The sequence below is a fragment of the Rhinoderma darwinii genome, chromosome 1, assembly GCF_050947455.1.
Source record: "Rhinoderma darwinii isolate aRhiDar2 chromosome 1, aRhiDar2.hap1, whole genome shotgun sequence".
Taxonomy (NCBI): domain Eukaryota; kingdom Metazoa; phylum Chordata; class Amphibia; order Anura; family Rhinodermatidae; genus Rhinoderma; species Rhinoderma darwinii.
Genome location: NC_134687.1, coordinates 413577136 through 413598981, shown reverse-complemented (window position 1 = coordinate 413598981; position 21846 = coordinate 413577136). Strand labels below are relative to the sequence as shown.

The window sequence follows — 21846 nt, the reverse complement described above, 5'->3', positions numbered from 1 at the left end:
ACCTCCGAAGCAAAGGAGCACCTAGAGGATTTTGAGGCCTCTTTTTTATTAGGCACCATGTCCGGTTTGAAGAGGTCTTGTGGTGCCAAAACAGTGGAAACCCCCCAAAAGTGACCCCAATTTGGAAACTAGACCCCTTGAGGAATCCATTGTAGTTTTCTTGGGGTGCATGCGGCTTTTTGATCAGTTTTTATTCTATTTTTAGGTGGCGTGGTGACTAAAAAACAGCAATTCTACTATTGTTTTTTTATTCTATTTTTTTTACAGCGTTCACCGTGCGCTATAAATGACATATTCACTTTATTCTGCGTGGCGATACGATTACGGCGATACCATATGTTTATAGTTTTTTTTTATGTGTTATGGCGTTTGCACAATAAAATATGTTTTGTAAAAAATCATTTACTTTTTGTTACCTTATTCTAAGAGCCAGAACGTTTTTATTTTTCAATCAATAAAGCCGTGCGAGGACTTATTTTTTGCGTAACGAACTGTAGTTTCGATCAGTACCATTTTTCGGTACATGCGACTTTTTGATCTCTTTTTATTCCATTTTTTGGGAGGTGAAGTGACCAAACAATTGTGATTGTGGTACGGTTTATTATTATTTTCTTTTACGGCGTTCACCGCGCGGGATAAATAACGAAATAATTTTGTAGTTCAGGCCGTTACGGACGCGGCGGTACCAATTATGTATAGTTTATTTGTTTATATATTTTTATTAATAATAAATGACTGATAAGGGAAAAAGGGGGATTTTTACTTTTATTTTCTTATTTTTACACATCTTTTTTTACTTTATTACTTTGTCCCACTAGGGGACTTGAGGGCAGGAGGCCCTGATCGCAATTCTAATACACTGCACTACATGCGTAGTGCAGTGTATTAGAACTGTCAGCTACTCACTGACAGCAAGCATAGTGGGTCCTGACGTTGTCAGGACCCACTAGGCTTCCGTCTATGGCATAGCCGGACGCCATTGTTTGGTGTCCGGTTGCCATAGTCACCATCGCCGGCCACTATCGTGTAGCAGGCCGGCGATGGCAGCTTAACCCCTAAAAAGCTGCGATCTCTATAGAACGCGGCTTTTAAGGGGTTAATCAGCGGGGACACAGCGATCGGTCCCCGCTGTAGGAGCTGTGACAGCTGCTGAACAAGACAGAAGCGGTCACAGCTCCTGTATGTGTCGGGAGGACGGCCGAAACGGCCGTTACTCCCGAGACATACAATTAGGTCATGGAGCGCGAACGATACAGCTACCATGACCTAATAGTACGTCCAGGAGCGGGAAGGGGTTAAGAAACGAATCTAAAATTGCTCATAACTTGTTCAAAAACGATCGTTTTTCAAAATAAAAACCACTGCTGTTATCTACATTACAGCACCGATCAGATTATGTAGGAGATAGGGCACTTATAATCTGGTGACAGAGCCTCTTTAACACAACCCCGTTTAATAGGCTGACAGAAGATGAGGGACGTAACCAGCTGCCCCAGCTCAATTCACTTACATTGTGCAGTTGTCAAATTACAGCCGCACAGTGTATGGAGCATCTCAGCCTATCACTTTAAGCATATTGTCACTATGGCGGAAGTAGTAGCCAGAGAGTTGCCATGACTACCATTTGGATTGAGATTAAAAGATAAATTGCCAGGGCTGAACATCGCTAGTTATCCCAGACGTCACATGTGACTGGTTGACCAGACACTAGTCTTAAACAATAAATCATTCCCAGATATAAGTGGCAAATCACACTCTGCAAAGCCACGCCCCCAAAACCACACCCCATTTTAACCTGGGCAGGTATTTTTATGTGAAATAGATCGCAACCCTAGGCGGTGTCAAGAGCAATGCGTGCATTGGTGCCTGGAGCTGAAAGTAAAAGAGGGTAAGTAGATGGTCGGATTTATTTTGGGAGTCTGTTTTTATGGGCACCCAGAGTCAAGTTCTGATGACTGTTTCATACGGCCACATGAACAAGACGCTGGTATGATGCGAGCATCCAGGTCATGTGACCGTGTGAAGTGTCATTCAAACTGGACAAAGGGCACCTGTGGCCCTCCTCTGCAGCCTAGAAATTATGCAATACCTTCCCACAGTCCCACACACTTTATTTTCATAACCACACACAAATATTGCACAAACTGGCGAGCCCTGCTACTTTCTACCTTTTCAGACATTTTAACCCGGGCCCCTATTGTATTAGGAGGACATCCCTGTTTAGACTCACATTCGGCATCTCTGTAGCTAAACAGTCGAAATTGGGAATATACAGCGGACATGCAGGATAGGCATAATTCACTCGCAAGAGCTTGAATGCCTTCCTGCCAGGATGCATGAGATACGTCTTTGGCAGGTAGAGGGTTTAAAGGGAAAAGCTGCAATACTGAAAGCTGCACTCGCAGTTTAAACAAACAATTCCAAACACATTTCCAGGAATGGAGATGATGGAATATAATATGTGCCCTGCGGTGTAACTGAAAATACATGTACAAAAGTGCAATATTTAAGGATGTTTCTGTAACCAGTTACAGTACTGGAGGAACGTTTGGGTCATCAACCATCCGACTAACATTTTAAGGACTTACGAATAGTTGTTTGGACCGAAACACCATTTATAGCCGATCACCTTGGCACACGGAGTACAGTACCTGAACACTATCTTCATCCTCAGCTGGAGAAGCTTGAGAGGGCAACACTTCAGAATCAGAGTTATCAGATGATGGATTACGCTTCCTTTTCTTGCTCACAATGGGAGTGATGGTACTGGATACAAAAACGGAGACATTTGTTACGAAGGGACGTCACACAAATAATTTACTACTGCTCCTTACCTATGAACACTGTATATACTGTACAATATCCATAGGCCTCTATGGGACAGACATATGCCAAAATCGTCCTTCTGACATATGCCTGGATACCCTGCACCACCCTTTATCACAGTATAGGTTTTTGTTTGACACAGTGCACAGACATGATGTAATCTTAGCTTAAAGGGGTTTTCCCATCTTGGACAACTATAGCATACCCACAGGATATGCCATAAATGTCCGACTGATCGTGTCTCACCTCTAGGACCCGCACCTATCTCCGGAACGGGGCCCGCTAAAACCCGTTCTAGCTTACTCAGGTCTCGCAGCTTCCCGGCCACTTCCTGGTTATGTCATCATTTACAGAAACAGCCGAGCTCACTGAGCTACGCGGTTTCCATAACTCCCATAGAAGCAAATGGGAGTTCCGGAAACAGCGTAGCACGGCGAGGTACGCTGTATCCATAGCTACCGAATATCGGAAACTGCATAGCTCGCCGTGCTACATGGTTTCAGTAACTCCAGACCACCTAGCCAGGAAGTGGCCGGGAGGCAGTGGAGCAGAGTAAGCTAGAATGGGGTTTAGGGAGCCCCGTTCGAAAGATAGAGGCAGGACCTGCATCTATCCCACCTTTTTTCGGCATATCCTGTGGATATGCCATAAATGTCCAAGATGGGAAAACCCCTTTAAAAGGGTTTTCCAGTTTTGGCCAAATACAGCTTAATTACTGTATAAATTAAAAAAGTTTTACAACTTTCTGACATACTTTGGGCACTGTCCCACGTAGAGGGCGTACACACGTGGCCGAAAATCGGCTTACCTGCAACGGCCAAAGATTTTGCCAGGTATTAACAAAATTGTGCAGCCACTCTCCACCGCCTCCGTGTGGGGTTCGTACCCTCAGTTTTAATCCCTCCCCCCCATTCTCAAAATAATCGGTTTGTGGTCAGTGATTGAGAACAGTTGTTTACACTCGCAGGCAGCAAACCCGTACAGACCTAGTCCTGCTGAAAAGTGGATACGTTTGGATCCAGTCGGGAAAGTACTGTAGATTAGGAAGTTGTATAACTTCCCTTACACATAGCATTAGCTTAATTAATATAAAACAGAAAACCTCTTTAAAAAGGGAATGTATTACCGCTAATTTTTAACTAAAACCAGACACAAACATTCTTTTTTGTAAGCAGTTTTTCTTTTTTGCCAACTTTTTTTTTCTGCATTGGATCATGGCAGCAGCCATTTTGCCCGAGTTGCTCCTCTGCTTTGTGAGCAGTAGTTTTGTGATCTGCTTTACAGAATCCACATGGACATATCAAAACAGTAGTCTGGAGAGGACTCATTGACTTCTAAGTCCGGATGTTATAGGCATGCTCTGTAACCTGTGCAGGAAGGGAGCTGCGTCCATCACCTATTGTCAATGGATTGATCCTGGAGTATCTGCAGTCAGCGTTAGAATAGCGGTGCTTCCTTTTATTGTAATCCTACCTATGGCAGTGGTGGATTTAGGAGGGTGCCATTGCAGCAATATTTTTTTTTCCCCAATCGGCCGCTATCTACTGGATTTATCCAATAGATAGCAGACAATTTTAATTATCCTTAAATTCTTTGTTCTCCTTCAGCCCAGGAGCCGTAGTTCTGGGCACGAAGGCACACACACATCAAGATGCTGGATGGTGTATTATATATATAGGGTAATAAACACATCACCTTTTCACCGTTTTCCCTGGAGTGCTGTCTCTTCATTTTCTTGATATAGATATATATATATATAGATAGATATATATATATATATATATATATATATACACACATACACACACAACATTCTGCACATGGTTCCTCACCTAGGCTTTGACTTGCTCTTAGACCGTGAGCTGCTACAGGATTTCGATTTCTTAGACTTGTCATTAATAGTGCCATCTCCCAGTTCACCCTTCTTTTTCTTCCTCTTTTTTCGACTTCCATCATCATCATCAGCAGCAATAACACTTGGAAGTTCATCTTCATTTAATACACGGGGAATATTTTGCTCTCCTCGGGCACGAGCCCTAGCAATGGCCTCGGCCACAATGCGGTTTGCTTTTTCCTGTTTTTTCTGATTATCCAATTTACGCGATTCACCCCCTACAGAAAGCAAAATGTATCAAGCCATAAAAAAAAAACAGATAAAACGACATTATACCACTTGTTCTTTATATATCCGTATAGAACAGGCCATCATTGCCAAGCTACAGAAATATGAAGTATTTTTTTCTAAAGGAAATGTATAAATAGTATGGTTGCGTATATATACATTTCTTAAATAAAAATCAACCTTTTAAATATAGATACGTGGTTACATGGCAGGACTCAATCTTCAATTATTGCAAATAAAAATAAACGGATCCCTTTCCAAATAAAAGGTAAGCTCAGTCCCTGTGTCATTGGCCCATCAATTCATGTGCTGCCCTTGATAACAGTGCCATCGGTGGGACCACAGCGTCACAATGACAGACCGTTCCTGTACTGTGACAGGGAACGGAGATCATCAGCTTTCTGTAACTAAAACTTATTTTCTTCAGCAGTTTTTCAGAAGTTTCGAAAAAAGGCACCCCCCGCCCAAAGAAAAAACAAAATGCACAAATTTCTTAGAACCCAAACCCAGAAGTATTAGACATTTTGTGTGACACAAAGGCGTTTTGCGTGCCCATCTGAAGCTTTAGTCGCGGAATGTGCGTTACCCCAAACATACAATAACTATCCCCGACAACAATTTGACTGTTCTACTCTAAAAAATATTAATTCTATAACTTGATAACGTGCAGACGTCACTTCTAAAGCTTAGGGGAGGAGATACATGTAAAACTTAAAAGTGGTATTCCCATCTCCACAGAATATGCCATGCTTGCATCCAAAAGAGAGAATCATGGGGAAAGGTGGTCGGAAATTATGGAAACAGCCGAGCGCACTGTGCTGCGCTATTTCTGGTTGTCCCATAGATGTCAATGGGAGTTACAGACAGAACCGAGCTCAGCTGTTTCCATAATTCCCAGCCACTTTCCTCCTGATTTACCACCTAAACGCGGCAGCCAGCGTTAGGCCATGGTCTGGCAAATAGATGAGTGCCAGAGGTGGGATCCACATCTACCAGACATTTATGGCATATCCTTGGATATGCTCTGTTCACATCTGCGTTGGGGTCCCGTTCTGATGGTCCGTTGGAGGTTTCTGTCAGAACGGGACCCTGAGCAGACACATACGGAAACAGTTTCCGTCAAAACTACGGATCCGGTGCACAAAAGAGACAAACGGAAACCACGGGCACAGGCTCCGTCACTATTGAAATCAATGGTGATGGAAACGTCTGGTTTCCGTCTGTGTGAGTTTGTGTCTGCTCAGGGTCCCGTTCTGACGGAAACCTCAGACGGAACATCAGAATGGGACCCCAACGCAGATGTGAACAGAGCCTAAGATGATAATGCCTCCTTAACTGGGGCCTTTGATCTACTTCACAACGTACACGTATATGGCATTGCTAGGCATGAATGAACTAGAGGATTAATTTTAGGGGTAAATATTTAACTACCTTAAAACAAAACCGTAAAGAAAAATAAAAGATATATACAATTTGTTATTAGATATTCGTGGCCAATTTTCTCTCTAAATAAGACCAGCAAAATAAAAACATATCAGCTCCATTTTAAAAATAAGAAAAAACAAACATATACATAACTGGGAGCTGATATCTTTTTATTTTGCTGGTCTTATTTAGAGAAAAAGAGGCCAGAAAAAAAATAAATAAAAAAAGAAATTAATTGGGACAAAAAAAAAAAAAAATAATTTTTTACAAAAATCTCGCAGTTACATTATTGTAAAAAATAAAAAATATTTGGATCTCCTATATGTCTAATCAAAATTGTGAACAACAGCAACAAATTGGGGAAATATGCATTACAGTTGGATTTCAGGAACCTGAAGGGAAAAAGTGAAAAAAAATTCGTAGCATAGAACATACCTCCAATTTTCATTATCGCTGGGCTAGCCGTGAGATTTGCCACTTCATTTGCATTCAAAACCTTTACCACGGACAGACTTTGTGGAGCACCTTGAGAGGAGCCAGCCTGGCAGGAAACATGTATTGGTGGCAGGAATCAGTTAATGTTCAATTTATTAAGAAAAACCTTTAGACCTCATGCACAGGGCCGTGCCCGCAATCACGAGCTGCGATTAAGGGCACGGCTGGCTGCCCGCATTCTTGGCCAGTAAAAAGCAAAAGATAGGACATGTACTAACTTTTGCGGTACACATCTACGGCCCGAACACCGTCCCGTAAATAAACGGGACGGTGTCCGTGGACAATAGAAGTGAATGGGTCCGTAACTGTGGACCGTAATTGCAGTCCGCAATTACAGACGATTGTTGCGGTCGTGTGCATGGGGCCTTAAATGCTACGTACACCATTGAAAACTTTTTTTTTGGTTTTATAAATAAAAGGTTTATCAGTGTTATTTGTGCAACTTTGTAATAATATGTTATTAAAAATTATTGTAACTTTTTGAGATGCACCTGCTTTGTATCCTGTATACAAACAGCTGTATCGTGCGCGGAGACCTGAATCCGCCAGGTCAGCGGCCCGGACTATTTCAGTGACAGAGGATCCTGCTTCTAACGGGAAGATGAAGCTTTGGACTTTATTATACATTGTGGTAAACAGTGGCCATTTTTAGACAAATGCAAAATTTGGCTTAAAGAGGCTCTGTCACCAGATTTTGCAGCCCCTATCTGCTATTGCAGCAGATAGGCGCTGCAATGTAGATTACAGTAACGTTTTTATTTTTAGAAAACGAGCATTTTTGGCCAAGTTATGACCATTTCTGTAGTTATGCAAATGAGGCTTGCAAAAGTCCAAGTGGGTGTGTTTAAAAGTAAAAGTCCAAGTGGGCGTGTATTATGTGCGTACATCGGGGCGTTTTTAATACTTTTACTAGCTGGGCGCTCTGAAGAGAAGTATCATCCACTTCTCTTCAGAACGCCCAGCTTCTGACAGTGCAGATCTGTGACGTCACTCACAGGTCCTGCATCGTGACGGCCACATCGGCACCAGAGGCTACAGTTGATTCTGCAGCAGCATCAGCGTTTGCTGGTAAGTAGCTACATCGACTTACCTGCAAACGCCGATGCTGCTGCAGAATCAACTGTAGCCTCTGGTGCCGATGTGGCCGTCACGATGCAGGACCTGTGAGTGACGTCACAGATCTGCACTGTCAGAAGCTGGGCGTTCTGAAGAGAAGAGGATGTTACTTCTCTTCAGAGCGCCCAGCTAGTAAAAGTATTAAAAACGCCCCGATGTACGCACATAATACACGCCCACTTGGACTTTTACTTTTAAACACACCCACTTGTACTTTTGCAAGCCTCATTTGCATAACTACAAAAATGGTCATAACTTGGCCAAAAATGCTCGTTTTTTTAAAATAAAAACGTTACTGTAATCTACATTGCAGCGCCGATCTGCTGCAATAGCAGATAGGGGTTGCAAAATCTGGTGACAGAGCCTCTTTAAGGCAGGGAATATGATAAAACCACAAAAGAAACATTCATGATGATGATGATGAGCACGTGACTACTGCAGCTCCACCGATTGGCTACAGCGCTCATTTGTAGCTAGCACATCAATGCAGTACAGCTAACAAAGACTGGCGGGACCAGCACAGCAGCGGGGGATATTCCAGGCGAGTAATGTTCCTTTTGCCATTTTATCAGATATCCTGCCTTTAGCAAACAAAAAAAAAATGTTTTTTTTGGGGGTTGGGGGCATGGAAACCCCCTTTAAGGGTTTAAAAAAAATAAATAAAAAAAAAAATAGAAGAAAAGTTAAAATCTGCTATCTTTTTGCTGCTAAGGGATCATGGATTTTAATTTGACTGCTTATTTATTTATTTTTTAATACTATGGTTGTGGAGGGGGTTGTTCCAGGATAGAATAGAATAGAATAGAATAGGATAGAATAGGATAGAATAGAATAGAATAGGATAGAATAGGATAGAATAGATAGGACTAATGGAATGGCTACGTGATGCTGCAGTTCTAAGCGACATGTATTTACCCAAATCAAGAGAGACTGCCCCGCACTGTCCCAGTCCACACAGGATCTTTTTACTAGCCTACCAAGTGTAAGTTAGCAAGCAATAGGGACAGATGGAGTGGAGTAGGACTGCAAGATTAGACTATTCTACCATAGAATGGCAAAGGTCTGCATAGGAGCTGCAGACACAAAATGGTCAAAGATTTTTTTTTTAACAAGGCTTTTTGCAAAAGATGCTTCAACATTCTAATTTTAGATGCAATGGAAAAAATAAATGTGTTGGCAGGAGGACAGACTTTCTAACTATTGAGGGCCTGGCAATGACTGGTGAGGTCACAAAACAGAGTACTCACATTTTCTACACTTTAACATCACCAATTTCACCTCCTCATCTTACGTCATACCATCTACATTTCATATACACACAGTAGTCACATTATTATGACCCCTCCTACTTTCGTTGGCAGCGCGTAGCCCATGACGGACGTGATAAGTCGTGGGCTGGCTTGGTGGGTATATAAGGCGTGGAATTGGCTGTCTGAACACATATCACTCGTTGTTTCCATGGGTAAAAGGGGAGATTTATAAGAGTTGCAAAAAGGGATGGTTATTGGCTTTCGGGCCAAGGGTGGCCGTATTTCTCAAACAGCGCAGTTTTTGAACTGTTCACACGCTGCTGTGGTGAAAGTGTATCGTGAGTGGACAAATGGCGCCATTGGGAAAAACCAACGTGGAAACTGCGGAGCACCACGTGCCATTGGACACGCTACAGTGGAGCAGCTCACCTCACCGTAAGGGTATGTTCACACGCAGTGTTTTCAGGCATATTTCGGAGCATTTATGCCTTGAAAAACGCCTGAAAAAACGGAAGCTGAAGGCCTACAAACACCTGCCCATTGAAATCAATGATAAAAACAGCATTTAGTTCATACGGGGCATCTTTTTACACCACGGTTTTTAAAAAAATGGAGCGTAGAAAGAAGTAGCATGCCACTTCTTGAGGCATTTTTTGGAGCGGATTTCCCATTGAACACTATGAAAAACGCCTCAAAAGAAGCTCCAAATTAAAAGAAGCTTCATTTTCAGCTTCAAACACCTGAAAATCAGAGGCTGTTTTCTCTGAAAACAGCTCCATAATTTTCAGCCGTTTTTTGAGTCAGCGTGTGAACATACCCTGAAAATTAACCAGGGGGCTACCAGTTGTGTGTCTAACACAACAGTTCAGCGAACCCCGCTGCGTAGGAAGCTCCGAAGCAGACGGATGGTCACTACTCCTATGCTAACAAAGGTGCTGGTGGCGGCAGCGTTGTTGTCTGGGGAATTTTTCCATGGCATTCTCTGGGCCACTCATCCATATGGAATGAACTCTGAACCAATTTGGGTATGAATCCATCGTTGCAGATAACGTCCACCCATACATGCCATTTGTCTTCCCTGGGGCAGATGGAATCTTCCAGCAAGACAATGCGACATGTCACACAGCTAGAAATGTCAGACAGTGGTTGGAAGAGCACGACCAAGACTTCCAAGCTCTTCTCTGGCCCCCTAATTCGCCAGACTTTAACCCAATTGAGCATCTGTGGGACTACCTCGATCATCTTGTTTGCTCTATGGATTCTCCCCCACGCACCCTCCAGCAAATGTTGGATGCACTGCAGTCAGCATGGCTCCAGAAACCTGAGACAACTTACCAGCACCTCATTGAGTCACCCCCAGCCTGTCTAGCTGCTGTCCGTGCTGCACACGGCGGTTACTCTTGATATTAGCTGGTGGCCATAATAATGTGACTCGACTGTGTAATTTGTTTTCAATGTATTCCATAGAAGATGTGAGCACCTCGCTACTCTGCAGAGTGATTATCTAAGGCACTTGGGCAACAAGTACTACATGCAGTCGCACATAACAATTGGCTTTTTCTGCATGTTTGTCTGTCTGTACTTCTCCTCCCGCACAAGGATCGTGCAAAATAGTGATATCTATGTCAGTGTCAGGTGGGTAGTATTCATATTGGTCATCTTGGTATTATACAGAACTCAAGAGCAGACAAAATGCCGTAGTCTGAAAGGGTTATTCCCAACGCAGACATTTATGGCATACTGGCAGGATTTGCCGTATGTGTCTGATAAATGCAGGTCCCCATTCTGAGACCTGCACCTATATCGACAAAGGGGGTCATCAGACACCCGTTTCACTGGTATGGTGGCCACATATTCCAGTCGGGGGACTAGTGGAGCGGATTATGTTCTGTGGGAGTTACAGAAACAGCCGAGCAAGCGTTGCTCAGCTGTGGATATGCCATAAATGTCTGAGTTGAGAATAACCCTTTAAGAAAAATCAAAGAAATACATAAGTCTTTCTTTGACCCTTTTTTTTTATTTTTTATTATTATTATTATTATTATTATTAAATGGCCCAAATTAACCCCTTCCCCCTGCTTGCATTCTGGGCCCTAATGTCCAAGCCATTTTTTACATTGTCACATTCAAAGAGCTGTAACTTTTTTATTTTTGCGTCGGCATAGCTGTATATGGTCTTGTTTTTTGCGGGACGACTTGCAGTTTTTATTGGTACCATTTGAGAGTAGATGCGACTTTTTGATCACTTTTTATCACATTTTTTTAAAGTCAGGATTAACAGAAAAAAGCAATTTTTCCATTGTTTTTTATTTTATTTTTTACGGCGTTCACAGCGCGGGTTAAATAATGTAACAACTTTATAGTCGGGGTCGTTACGGACGCGGCGATACCAAATATGTGCAACTTTTTTGCTTTATTGTAGTTTTTTTTAATAGTAAAGCAGTTTGTAAGGGGAAAAGCTGGGTTTTTCATTTTTTTTTTTTTTCACTTTTTTTTAAAATTAACTTTAATAAACTTTTTTTACTTTTTTACTAGTCCCACTAGGGGACTTCACTATCCTCTGATCTCTATTATAATACACTGCAATACTTTTGTATTGCAGTGTATTACTGCCTGTCCGTTTAAAACGGACAGGCATCTGCTAGGTCATGCCTGCGGCATGATCTAGCAGGCATTCGCTCCAGGCAGACCTGGGAGTCTTTATTAGACCCCCGGCTGCCATAGAAGACACAGACACTCGGCGATTTTATCGCCGGGTGTCAGTGAGATGAGAGGGAGCTCCCTCCCTCTCTCCAAAACCATTCAGATGCGGTGCTCGCTATTGTGCACCGCATCTGAAGGGTTAAACGGGTGAGATCGATACTAATATCGATCTCACCCGGCAGAGCAGGGACGCCCCCAGCCCTCAGCTGCCTCTGGCAGCTGAGAGCAGGGAGATTTCACGGCTCCCTGCTCTGTTTACTTTATTCTACAGCAGCGACGTAGAATAGCAGCGCTCTAGAATAAAGCCCACTAATGACCGCCGTAAAAAGACGTATCGGCGGTCATTAAGGGGTTAAACATTGGTAGTCCTCGACAGACAACAAACTAAAGAAATAGACACCAATAACAAAAATTTGTAGGTGTGTTGGCTACCAGAAATTGACCACCCCTGACTGAACAGTACGAATGCCCACTACATAATGTGGTTTCTGCACGCTTATTTTAGGCCGTTTTTAGTTCTGCAGCACATAAGCATGGATCTAATGAAATAATAATCATCATCATCATGTGCGAATTGTTTTATCTGAAATAAGCTTTATTTATGGCTGAAAGCGCTTTTTCACTGACCTGTGCTTGTAAGAGGACCTTGAGAGGTACTGAAATCCTCTGAGCTCCTTGCGGACTTAGAACATGTTGTCCTGCAGGTGCAAGAGTCAGACCACCTGATGTCTGCTGGACAATCTGAAACTTCTGTGGCATTTGTCCAGCTACGCCAGGCTGCTGCACCTGCAACTGAATAGTGACCACTTTGGCTGGTTGGCCTTGGGTAGTCTTGGCCTGGGTCAGAGCAGCCAGCTGGTTTCCTTGAAGGACAAGTTTTCCTGGAAGACCACTGAGTACCACATGACGTTGGCCCTGCGTTACTCCAGAAGCCGTCTGAGTGGGTTGCTGAAGCACCAGCGTGATGCGTTTAGAATCGCCCTGAATAAACAGAAATGCATACAGGTAAATTCAATTGAGCAAAAAGAACAAAAATAATAAAAACAATGAAGAAGCACCAACAGGACACATGGTCTAAATCTGGTTAACGTGAAGTCACGCTTTAGAGCAAACAACCGCAATCCAAAGTTACTAGGAAATTTCAATTTCCCTCGCCTAGTCATTTAGGGAGCTTATTTTCCCAATACACAACAGACAGGTGTCTACAGGATACAGAGGAGAAAGACAGAAGCCGATATCGCGGCTTGAGATCCTGCTGCTCGTAAAGGAAGAGCTTTTAAAGCGTACCTCCAGTTTCACTGACATTACATAGAAAACCTATCATAGTGAAGGAGTGTGCATAATAATCATTTTTCTAAAGAACTTGTATTAGCGATTGTACGCCTACACGGTCCGTGCTGCCGGCTGCTCATAACTCTGCAGGAGGAGAGAGATCATCCTGCTTGTCTCCATAGCTCCCATATGCAGAACCACCACCAGCGCTGTAGAATGTGATCATACAGCGCTGGCGGCCGTTCTGCATACGGGAGCTATGGAGACAAGCGGGACGCGCTCTCCTACTGCAGCATGGAATGTAGACAGTCCGTTCTGTAGTAAGAAGCAGAAACGCTTAGGCTATGTTCACACGGGGTATTTTGCCGAGTTTTTTGACGCGGACACCGCGTCGCAAAACTCGGCAAAAACGGCCCGAAAACGCCTCCCATTGATATCAATGGGAGGCGTCGGCGTCTTTTTCCCGCGAGCAGTAAAACTGCCTCGCGGGAAAAAGAAGCGACATGCCCTATCTTCGGGCGCTTCCGCCTCGGACCTCCCATTGACTTCAATGGGAGGCAGGAGAAAGCGTATTTCTCGCTGTTTTATGCCCGCAGCGCTCAATGGCCGCGGGCGAAAAACGGCGCGATAATCGCCACGAAAATCGGTGTGCAGGGAGAGGAATATCTGCCTCAAAGTTCCAAACGGAATTTTGAGGCAGATATTCCTCCCCCAAAATACTCCGTGTGAACATAGCCTAATACAAGTTATTTAGAAAAACCATTATTGTGCACACTCCTGATCTAGAATAGTTTTTCTATAGAAGGTCAGTGGAATTGGAGGTACGCTTCAGGCAGTTATTAGGTCTCCTCCCGATGCTGCACATATACAAAAAAAACAGACTGAAAATATATATGACCAAAAGGCACAGGACTGAAGGAAGAACATTGTATGCTTACCAGAAATAGGATATCCCACGCTTCAACGTATTAACTTCCACAATTAAACAATTCAGCTATTTGGTATAGTACGGCATATTATTTTTAAAGGTAGTGTTCCCCAACCACCAGCAGCTTGGGTCCCCTGTATATGGGCTCCCTAGCTATTGGCAGCAGATCCGGTATACAAATAGAACCATAGAATTAATCCCGCCATTTACATTTGAATAACGTCCATCGATTTCATTGGGATTGGTCGCCAACTACACTGTATAGGGACAGTCTCCACTGCACGGAGAAAGAAGGGTCAGGTATGTTGGATTTCCTCAATCCTAATTTTTTGCTTCCCTCCCAGGAGATAAGACGTTGCCAGAGGTGTCTGGCAACGGCGGAGTTGGGAGGGATAGCGGTCGGCCAAACGAGCATTCGACGGACCGCTATCTCACGTGTATGGCCAGCTTTACTGAAACATGACAGCAAGGTTGAAACAAGTGACAGCTGACATAAAACAAAAGTGTCATATCACTAGCTCTTGCCTCCTGGGTAAGTTGCAATACAGTAAGCAGTAAAGAACTGGATTTTGCACCAGCACGCCACCATGCGGTGCGTTTCAAAGGAGAACTTTTTTTTTTTAACCCCTTAAGGACACGGCCAATTTTAGCCTTGAGGACAGAGCAATTTTTTTTAAATTTCCCTCTTTGCATCCCGACGCTCATAACGCTTTTATTTTTTGTACGACGTAGTTGTATGAGACTTTGTTTTTTGCGGGACGAGTTGTACTTTATGTAGGTACCATTTTTTGGTACAAATACATTATCGTTTAATTTCTATAAATTTTTAATTAGATTAAAATGCAGAAAAAAAGCAGTTGCGCAGCAGTTTTAATATATTTTTTTTTACACCATACACCGATCATCATAAATAATGTTATACATTTGTTGTACAGGTTGTTACGGTCGTGGCGATACCAAATATGTCTATATTATTTCATGTTTTGGGACTTATATTTTAAAAAGTTTATTTATTATAAAAAATGTGTGTTTCTGTGTATTTTATTTACTTTTTATTTATTTATTTACCATTATTTTTTTTTTACATTCATTTAACTTTTTTTTTTAATCCCATAAAGGGATTTATCATTTTGATTTTTATTTTGTAACTGTAATGTACTGGCATAGATCTATATGCCAGTACATTAGCCTGTTACTGATCGTACACAGGCAGTTGTTAGGGCATACCTCAGTATGCCCTAACAACAGGAAATATGTTCAGACAGCCCTGGGGTCCTTCACTGGACCCTGGGCTGTCTGGCCATACGAGTTGTGGGCTTTGATCGCGTCACAGTTATCTTCTGTGACGCGATCAATGTGCAGTCCCCCCTCTTTGAACGCCGCGATCAGCTGTCATCGCGGCGTTCAAAGGGTTAACAGCGGAGAGAAGATGTTTCTCTTCTCTCCGCTGTCAGAGCGGGGCCGTGGCTGTGTATTACAGCCGTTGCCCCGCTCTCGATCGCACACACAGAGACGGCACAGACGGCTGTCACACAGGACGAGTATGCTCGTCCTAATGCGCGAAGTGCTCGCTGCTCAGGACGAGCATACTCGTCCTGTGTCGGCAACCAGTTAAAGACACTTCCTTAATTGAAACTGCAAGTGAGAAAATCAAAGTTTAAAGAGGCTCACCACATTATAAGTGCCCTGTCTCATACATAAGGAGATGGGCGCTATAATGTAGGTGACAGTAATGCTTTTTATTTAAAAAAACTATCTATTTTCACCACTTTATTAGCGATTTTAGATTTATGCTAATGAGTTTCTCAATGGACAACTGGGCGTGTTTTACTATTGACCAAGTGGGCGTTGTGGAGAGGAGCTTAGGAAACCTTTGCAGGTGTTTTGTGTTGATTAGCTGATTAGAGTGTGACACCATGAGTCTACAATCTTCAACTTTTACCCAATATTCGCATTTTCTGAGAGACTAAACATTGAGTTTTCATTAACTGTTCGCCATAATCATCAACATTAAAAGAAAAAAATGCTGGAAATAGATCACTCTGTGTGTAATGAATCTATAGAATATATAAGTTTCACTTTTTAAATTGAATTACTGTAATAACTTTTTGGATGATATTCTAATTCATTGAGAAGGACCTGTATATATTTAGTATCACTGCAATCGCAACAATTCGAACAATGAAGTTAACACAGGGGAACGGCATACAAAAAGGCAAAATGCTTTTTTTTTTTTTTTCCCCCATTTCCCACCCCAAAACAGTCAAATTAAAAAAAAGAAGTTAACCCTTTACCGCACTAGTACGTCCTGCATTGAAGTGCTTTAAGGCACCGGGACGTACCGGTGCATCCTGGCTAAAAACGGTCACCCTGTCAAAGGACAAGGTGACAGAACTGTGCCGTCAACTGTTTAGGACAGTTGACGGCACAGTAAGACAGCAGGGGACCAATCACAGCAGTCTCCTGCCGGCGATCACTGTGATTGGTCAGTCAAAGCAGACTGACCAATCACAGCTCCATGACGTAGTGTATGTGATGGCGCTGGCTCAGAAGCTGAGCCAGCGCTATCACCGCTGCTTATCAGCTGTCCGCCACACTTCTGCAACGGCCAGGACCGGAGCTAGTCTCCGATCCGGCCGATTAACTCCTTAGATGCATCGATCAACGCGATCGATGCATCGAAGTGTCTTGTAGCCTGTCGGCAACCACGTTGGTTGCCACGGGCGTCAGCTGTTTGTCACAGCTGACATCGTGCTCTAACTGCCAGGACCGGAGCTAGGCTCCGATCCGGCCGATTAACCCCTTAGATGAAGCTATCGCTGCATCTAAGTGATTAGATCACACCCTATGGTTGCTAATGACAACCATCGGCACATGCGGGTGATCCGATGGTTGCTATGGCAACCGTAGCCTAACAATCGCTTCCTAGTAGGGAAGCCTATTAGGCCCCGCCGGGCGGCGAAGCCTAATAGGCTTGCTGTCAGTGAAAAGCTGACAGCTCTAATACACTGCACTATGTAGGTAGGGCAGTGTATTAGAAAAGCGATCAGGGCTTCATGCCTTCAAGTTCCCTAGTGGGACACAAAAAAAGTTAAAACAAGTTAATAAAAATGTTGTAAAAAAGTTTTAAAAAAAAATATGTTTCGTGTTAAAAAACACGAACACAGCCTTTTTTCCTATAATAAAAACTTATTAAAGGAAAAACCCAAAAAACATTAAGAAAGTACACATATGTGGTATCCCCGCGTCCGTAACGACCCAAATGATAAAAATATCACGCTATTTTACCCGTACGGTGAACACCGTAAAAATATTACATAAAAAACTTTTCCAGAATCGCTGTTTGTTAGTCACTACCCCTCGCAAAACAGAATAAAAAAAGGGATCTAAAAGTTGCATCTACCCCAAAATTATACCATTAAAAACTGAAGGCCGTCCCGCAAAAAATAAGCCCTCCCACAGTTTTTTTTGACGGAAAAATAAAAAAAAGTTATGGCTCTCAGAATATGGTGACACAAAAAACAAATTTGAAACAAAAGTGATTTTATCGTGCAGACGCTGCAAAGCATAAGAGAAACTATATACATCTGGTATCGCCGTAATCGTGCCGACCCGCAGAATAAAGTAAAATTGTCATTCATAGCAAATGGCGAACGCCGTAAAAAAAAACAAAAAAAAAAACATCAGAATTGCAGGTTTTTGGTCACCTTGCTTGCCAAAAAAAAATTAAATACAAAAGGGATTAAAAAAAAGTACACCCCTAGATGATTACCCTGAGGGGTATAGTTTCCAAAATGGAGACACTTCTCAGGGGTTTCTACTGTACGGGTACCTCAGGGGCTCTGCAAATGCGACATGGCGCCCAAAAAACAATCAACCAAAATCGGGAGAAATTGCTTTACAATTGTTGGGGCGCATTTTCTCCTTTATTCCTTGTGAAAATGAAAAAAATTCAACATTTTAGTGGAAAGAATGTAGATTTTCATTTTCACTGCATAATTCCAATAATTCAGCAAAAAAACTGTGGGGTCAAAATGCTCACTAAACCGCTAGATAAATTCCACGAGGGGTATAGTTTCCCAAATGGGGTCACTTTTGCCGGGTTTGTACTATTTTGGCCCCTCAGTGGCTTTGCAAATGTGACCGCAAACCATTCCAGCAAAACTTGAGCTCCAAAAGTCAAATGGCGCTCCTTCCTATCTAACTTCCGCCATGTGTCCAAACAGCAGTTTATTACCACATATGGGGTATTGCTGTGCTCAGAAGAGTTTGCTTTACAAATATTGGGGTATTTTTTCTCCTTTATCTATTTTAAAAATGAAAAAAATCTGAGCTAAAACTACATTTTATAAGAAAAAATTTTGATTTTCAATTTCACTGCATAATTCCCATAAATTTAGCAAAAACCGTGTAGGGTCAAAATGCTAACTATACCCCTAGAAAGATTCATTGAGGGGTGTAGTTTCCAAAATGGGGTCACTTTTGGAGAGTTTCCACTGTTATGGTCCCTCCAGGGCTTTGCAAACACGACATGGCACCGAAAAACATTTCCAGCAAAATCTGCGCTCCAAAATCCAAATGGCCCTCGTTCCCTTATGAGCCCTGCCGTGGGTCCAAACAGCAGTTTATTACCACATATGGGGCATTGCTGTAATCGGGAGACATTGCTTTACAAATGTTGGGGTGCTTTTTCTCCTTTATTCCTTGTCAAAACGAAAACATCGTATGTTTTTTCAGAAAAAAAAAAGTACATTTTCTTTTTCACAGACCAGTTCCAATATATTTAGCAAAAAACCTGTGGGCTAAAAATGCTAACTATACCTCTTGAAAAATTCCTTAAGGGGTGTAGTTTCCAAAATGGTGTCATTTTTGGGGGTTTACATGGTTTTGGCACCACAAGACCTCTTCAAACCTGACATGGTGCCTAAAATATATTCTAATAAAATAGAGGCCCCAAAATCCACTAGGTGCTCCTTTGCTTCTGAGGCCTGTGTTTCAGTCCATTAGGACACTAGGGCCACATGTGTAATATTTATAAAAACTGCAGAATCTGGGCAATAAGTATTGAGTTGTGTTTCTCTCGTAAAACCTTCTGTGTTACAGAAAAAACCGTATTACAAATGAATTTAGTAAAAAAAAAAAATTGAAACTTGTAAATTTCACCTCTACTTTGCGTTATTTCCTGTGAAATGCCTAAAGGGTTAAAATAATTTCTGAATGCTGTTTTGAATACTTTGAGGGGTGCAGTTTTTAAAATGGGGTGATTTATGGGGTCTATCTAGTACATAAGGCCCTCAAAACCACCTCAGAACCGAACTGGTCCCTGAAAAAATAGCCTTTTGAAATTTTCTTGAAAATGCGAGAAATTGCAGATAAAGTTCTAAGCCTTGTGATGTCATAGAAAAATAAAAGGATGTTCAAAAAACGATGCAAACAAAGTAGACATATGGGAAATGTTAACTAGTGACTATATTGTGTGTTATTACGATCTGTTTTACAAGCAGATACATTACAATTTAGAAAAATGCAGATTTTTGCAAATTTTCACTAAATTTTGGTGTTTTTTTTACAAATAAGTATTGAATTTAACGACCACATTTTTTCAATATCATAAAGTACAATATGTCACGAGAAAACAATCTCAGAATCGCTTGGATAGGCAAAAGCATTCTGGAGTTATTACCACATAAAGGAACACGTCAGATTTGCAAAATTGACCATTGAGAAACTCCATAAAAAATGATCGTTTTTCGAAATAAAAAACCACTGCTGTAATCTACATTACAGCGCCGATCATATTATGTACAAGATAGGGCAATTATTATGTGGTAACAGAGCCTCTTTAACCCCTTAGTGACCGGGCCTGTTTGTACCTTAATGACCAAGCCAGATTTGTCAAATCTGGTATGTCTGAATAATAACTCTGTGAAAGTTTTGAATACCCAATTAATTCTGACATTGTTTTTTTCGTCACATGTTGTACTTTATTTTAGTGGTAAAAGTAGACTGATACAATTTGCGGAAATTAAAAAATAGAAAAATTGAAGAAATTTTGTAAAAATTAAAATTTTTCCCTATTTTTAACTGCAATATGTCACATATGTACATATACTGTACAATTTTTTTAATTAAATATATATTTCCATCTCTATACTCTATTTTGGCAGCACTTTTGAAAAATAAAATACATTTTCAGCAATTTAGAGGACTTACAAATTGAATAAGAATTTTATTAATTTTGAAGTACATTTTGTTTTCCTGCACCAAGCCAGGTTTTCAGGGGCTCATAGGTCTCAGAGTGATGGAAACCCCCACAAATGACCCCATTTAGAAAACTAGACCCCTTGCCTGGACACACGGCAGGGCCCAAAAGGAAGGGAGCACCCGGAGGCTTTCAGGACTCATTTTGCTTGAAAATGTTTTAGGGCCCACTGTACATTTGGAGAGGCATTGAGCTGCCAGAACGATAGAAACTCCCCATAAAACTACCCCATTTAGAAAACTAGACCCCATAACGTAATTATTTAGGTGTATAGTAAGTATTTTGACCACACAGGTTTTTCGCTAAATACATTGGAATTAGTCTGTAAAAATTAAAATGTACTTTTTTTCTGAAGCAACATAGACATTTTTAATATTTACAAGGAATAACGAAGAAAATGCACCCCAACATTTGTAAAGCAATGTCTCCCGATTACGACAATACCCTATATGTGGTAATAAACTGCTGTTTGGACCCACAGCAGGGCTCAGAAGGGAAGGAGCGCCATTTGGATTTCTGATTTTGCTGGAATGGTTTTCGGTGCCATGTCGCCTTTGCAATGCACTGGAGGGACCAAAACAGTGGAAACCCACCAAAAGTGACCCCATTTTGGAAAAACCTTCAAGGAATTTTTCTAGGGGTATAGTGAGCATTTAGACCGCACGCGTCTTTTGCAGAGTTTATTAGAATTAGGGCGCGAAAATTAATATAAACATTTTTCCCACTAAAATGTTGCATTTTCACAAGGGATAAAGGAGGAAAAAAAAAAAAAAAACATCTTTTATAAAGCAATTTCTCCCGAGTACGGAAATACCCCACATGTCGTCATACGTTTTTTTCATTACAAATGAATTAACCCTTTCAGGACTGATCAATTTTTTGCTTTCTTATTTTAGATTTTCACTCTCCGCTTTCCAAGAGCCATAACTTTTTTATTTTTCCATCAACAGAGCGGTGTGAGGGCTTATTTCTTGCGGGAGGAGCTGCAGTTTTTATTGGTACCATTTTTTGGTACATAAAAAGTGATGAAAAAGTTGTATTACATTTTTTTTTTAGATCTAAGGTGACAAAAAAAAAAAAACTGCGATTTTGGCGGTTTCAATTATTCCATTTTTTTAAGGTGTTCACTGTGCAAATTAAATAATGGTATATTGTAATAGTTCGGACTTTTACGGACGTAGCGATACCAATTTTGTTCATTTTCTTTACATTACTTTAGAATAAAAATGGGAAAAAGGTGTTTAACTATAAAAAAAAAAAAATTCTCACTACTAATGTATTGCAGTATATTGTTATTCTTACAGGCTTCTGTAACAGAGCGATCGCTGTACCTGTCCGTTAGTCCCGGGTGTCAGCTGTAATACACAGCAGACACCCGCAGCGTATGGAGCGGGCTCAGCATGTGAGCCGGCTCCATACATCAACCGCCGCACCATGACGGGCAATT

General features: G+C 41.7%; 1 protein-coding gene across 5 annotated transcripts in view; it reads right to left on the bottom strand.

The window, feature by feature from the left end:
* Positions 1-21846, bottom strand: part of CHD8 (chromodomain helicase DNA binding protein 8) — a 122906-nt gene that overhangs the window by 65972 nt on the left and 35088 nt on the right. For all 5 annotated transcript variants that reach the window (XM_075828962.1, XM_075828959.1, XM_075828958.1 and 2 more), the window contains exons 3-6: positions 12565-12918; positions 6809-6914; positions 4659-4938; positions 2652-2766 (exon numbers count right to left, since the gene is read on the bottom strand). In XM_075828962.1, coding sequence (XP_075685077.1) covers positions 2652-2766; positions 4659-4938; positions 6809-6914; positions 12565-12918 — 855 coding nt within the window. The remainder of the gene's footprint in view (positions 1-2651; positions 2767-4658; positions 4939-6808; positions 6915-12564; positions 12919-21846) is intronic.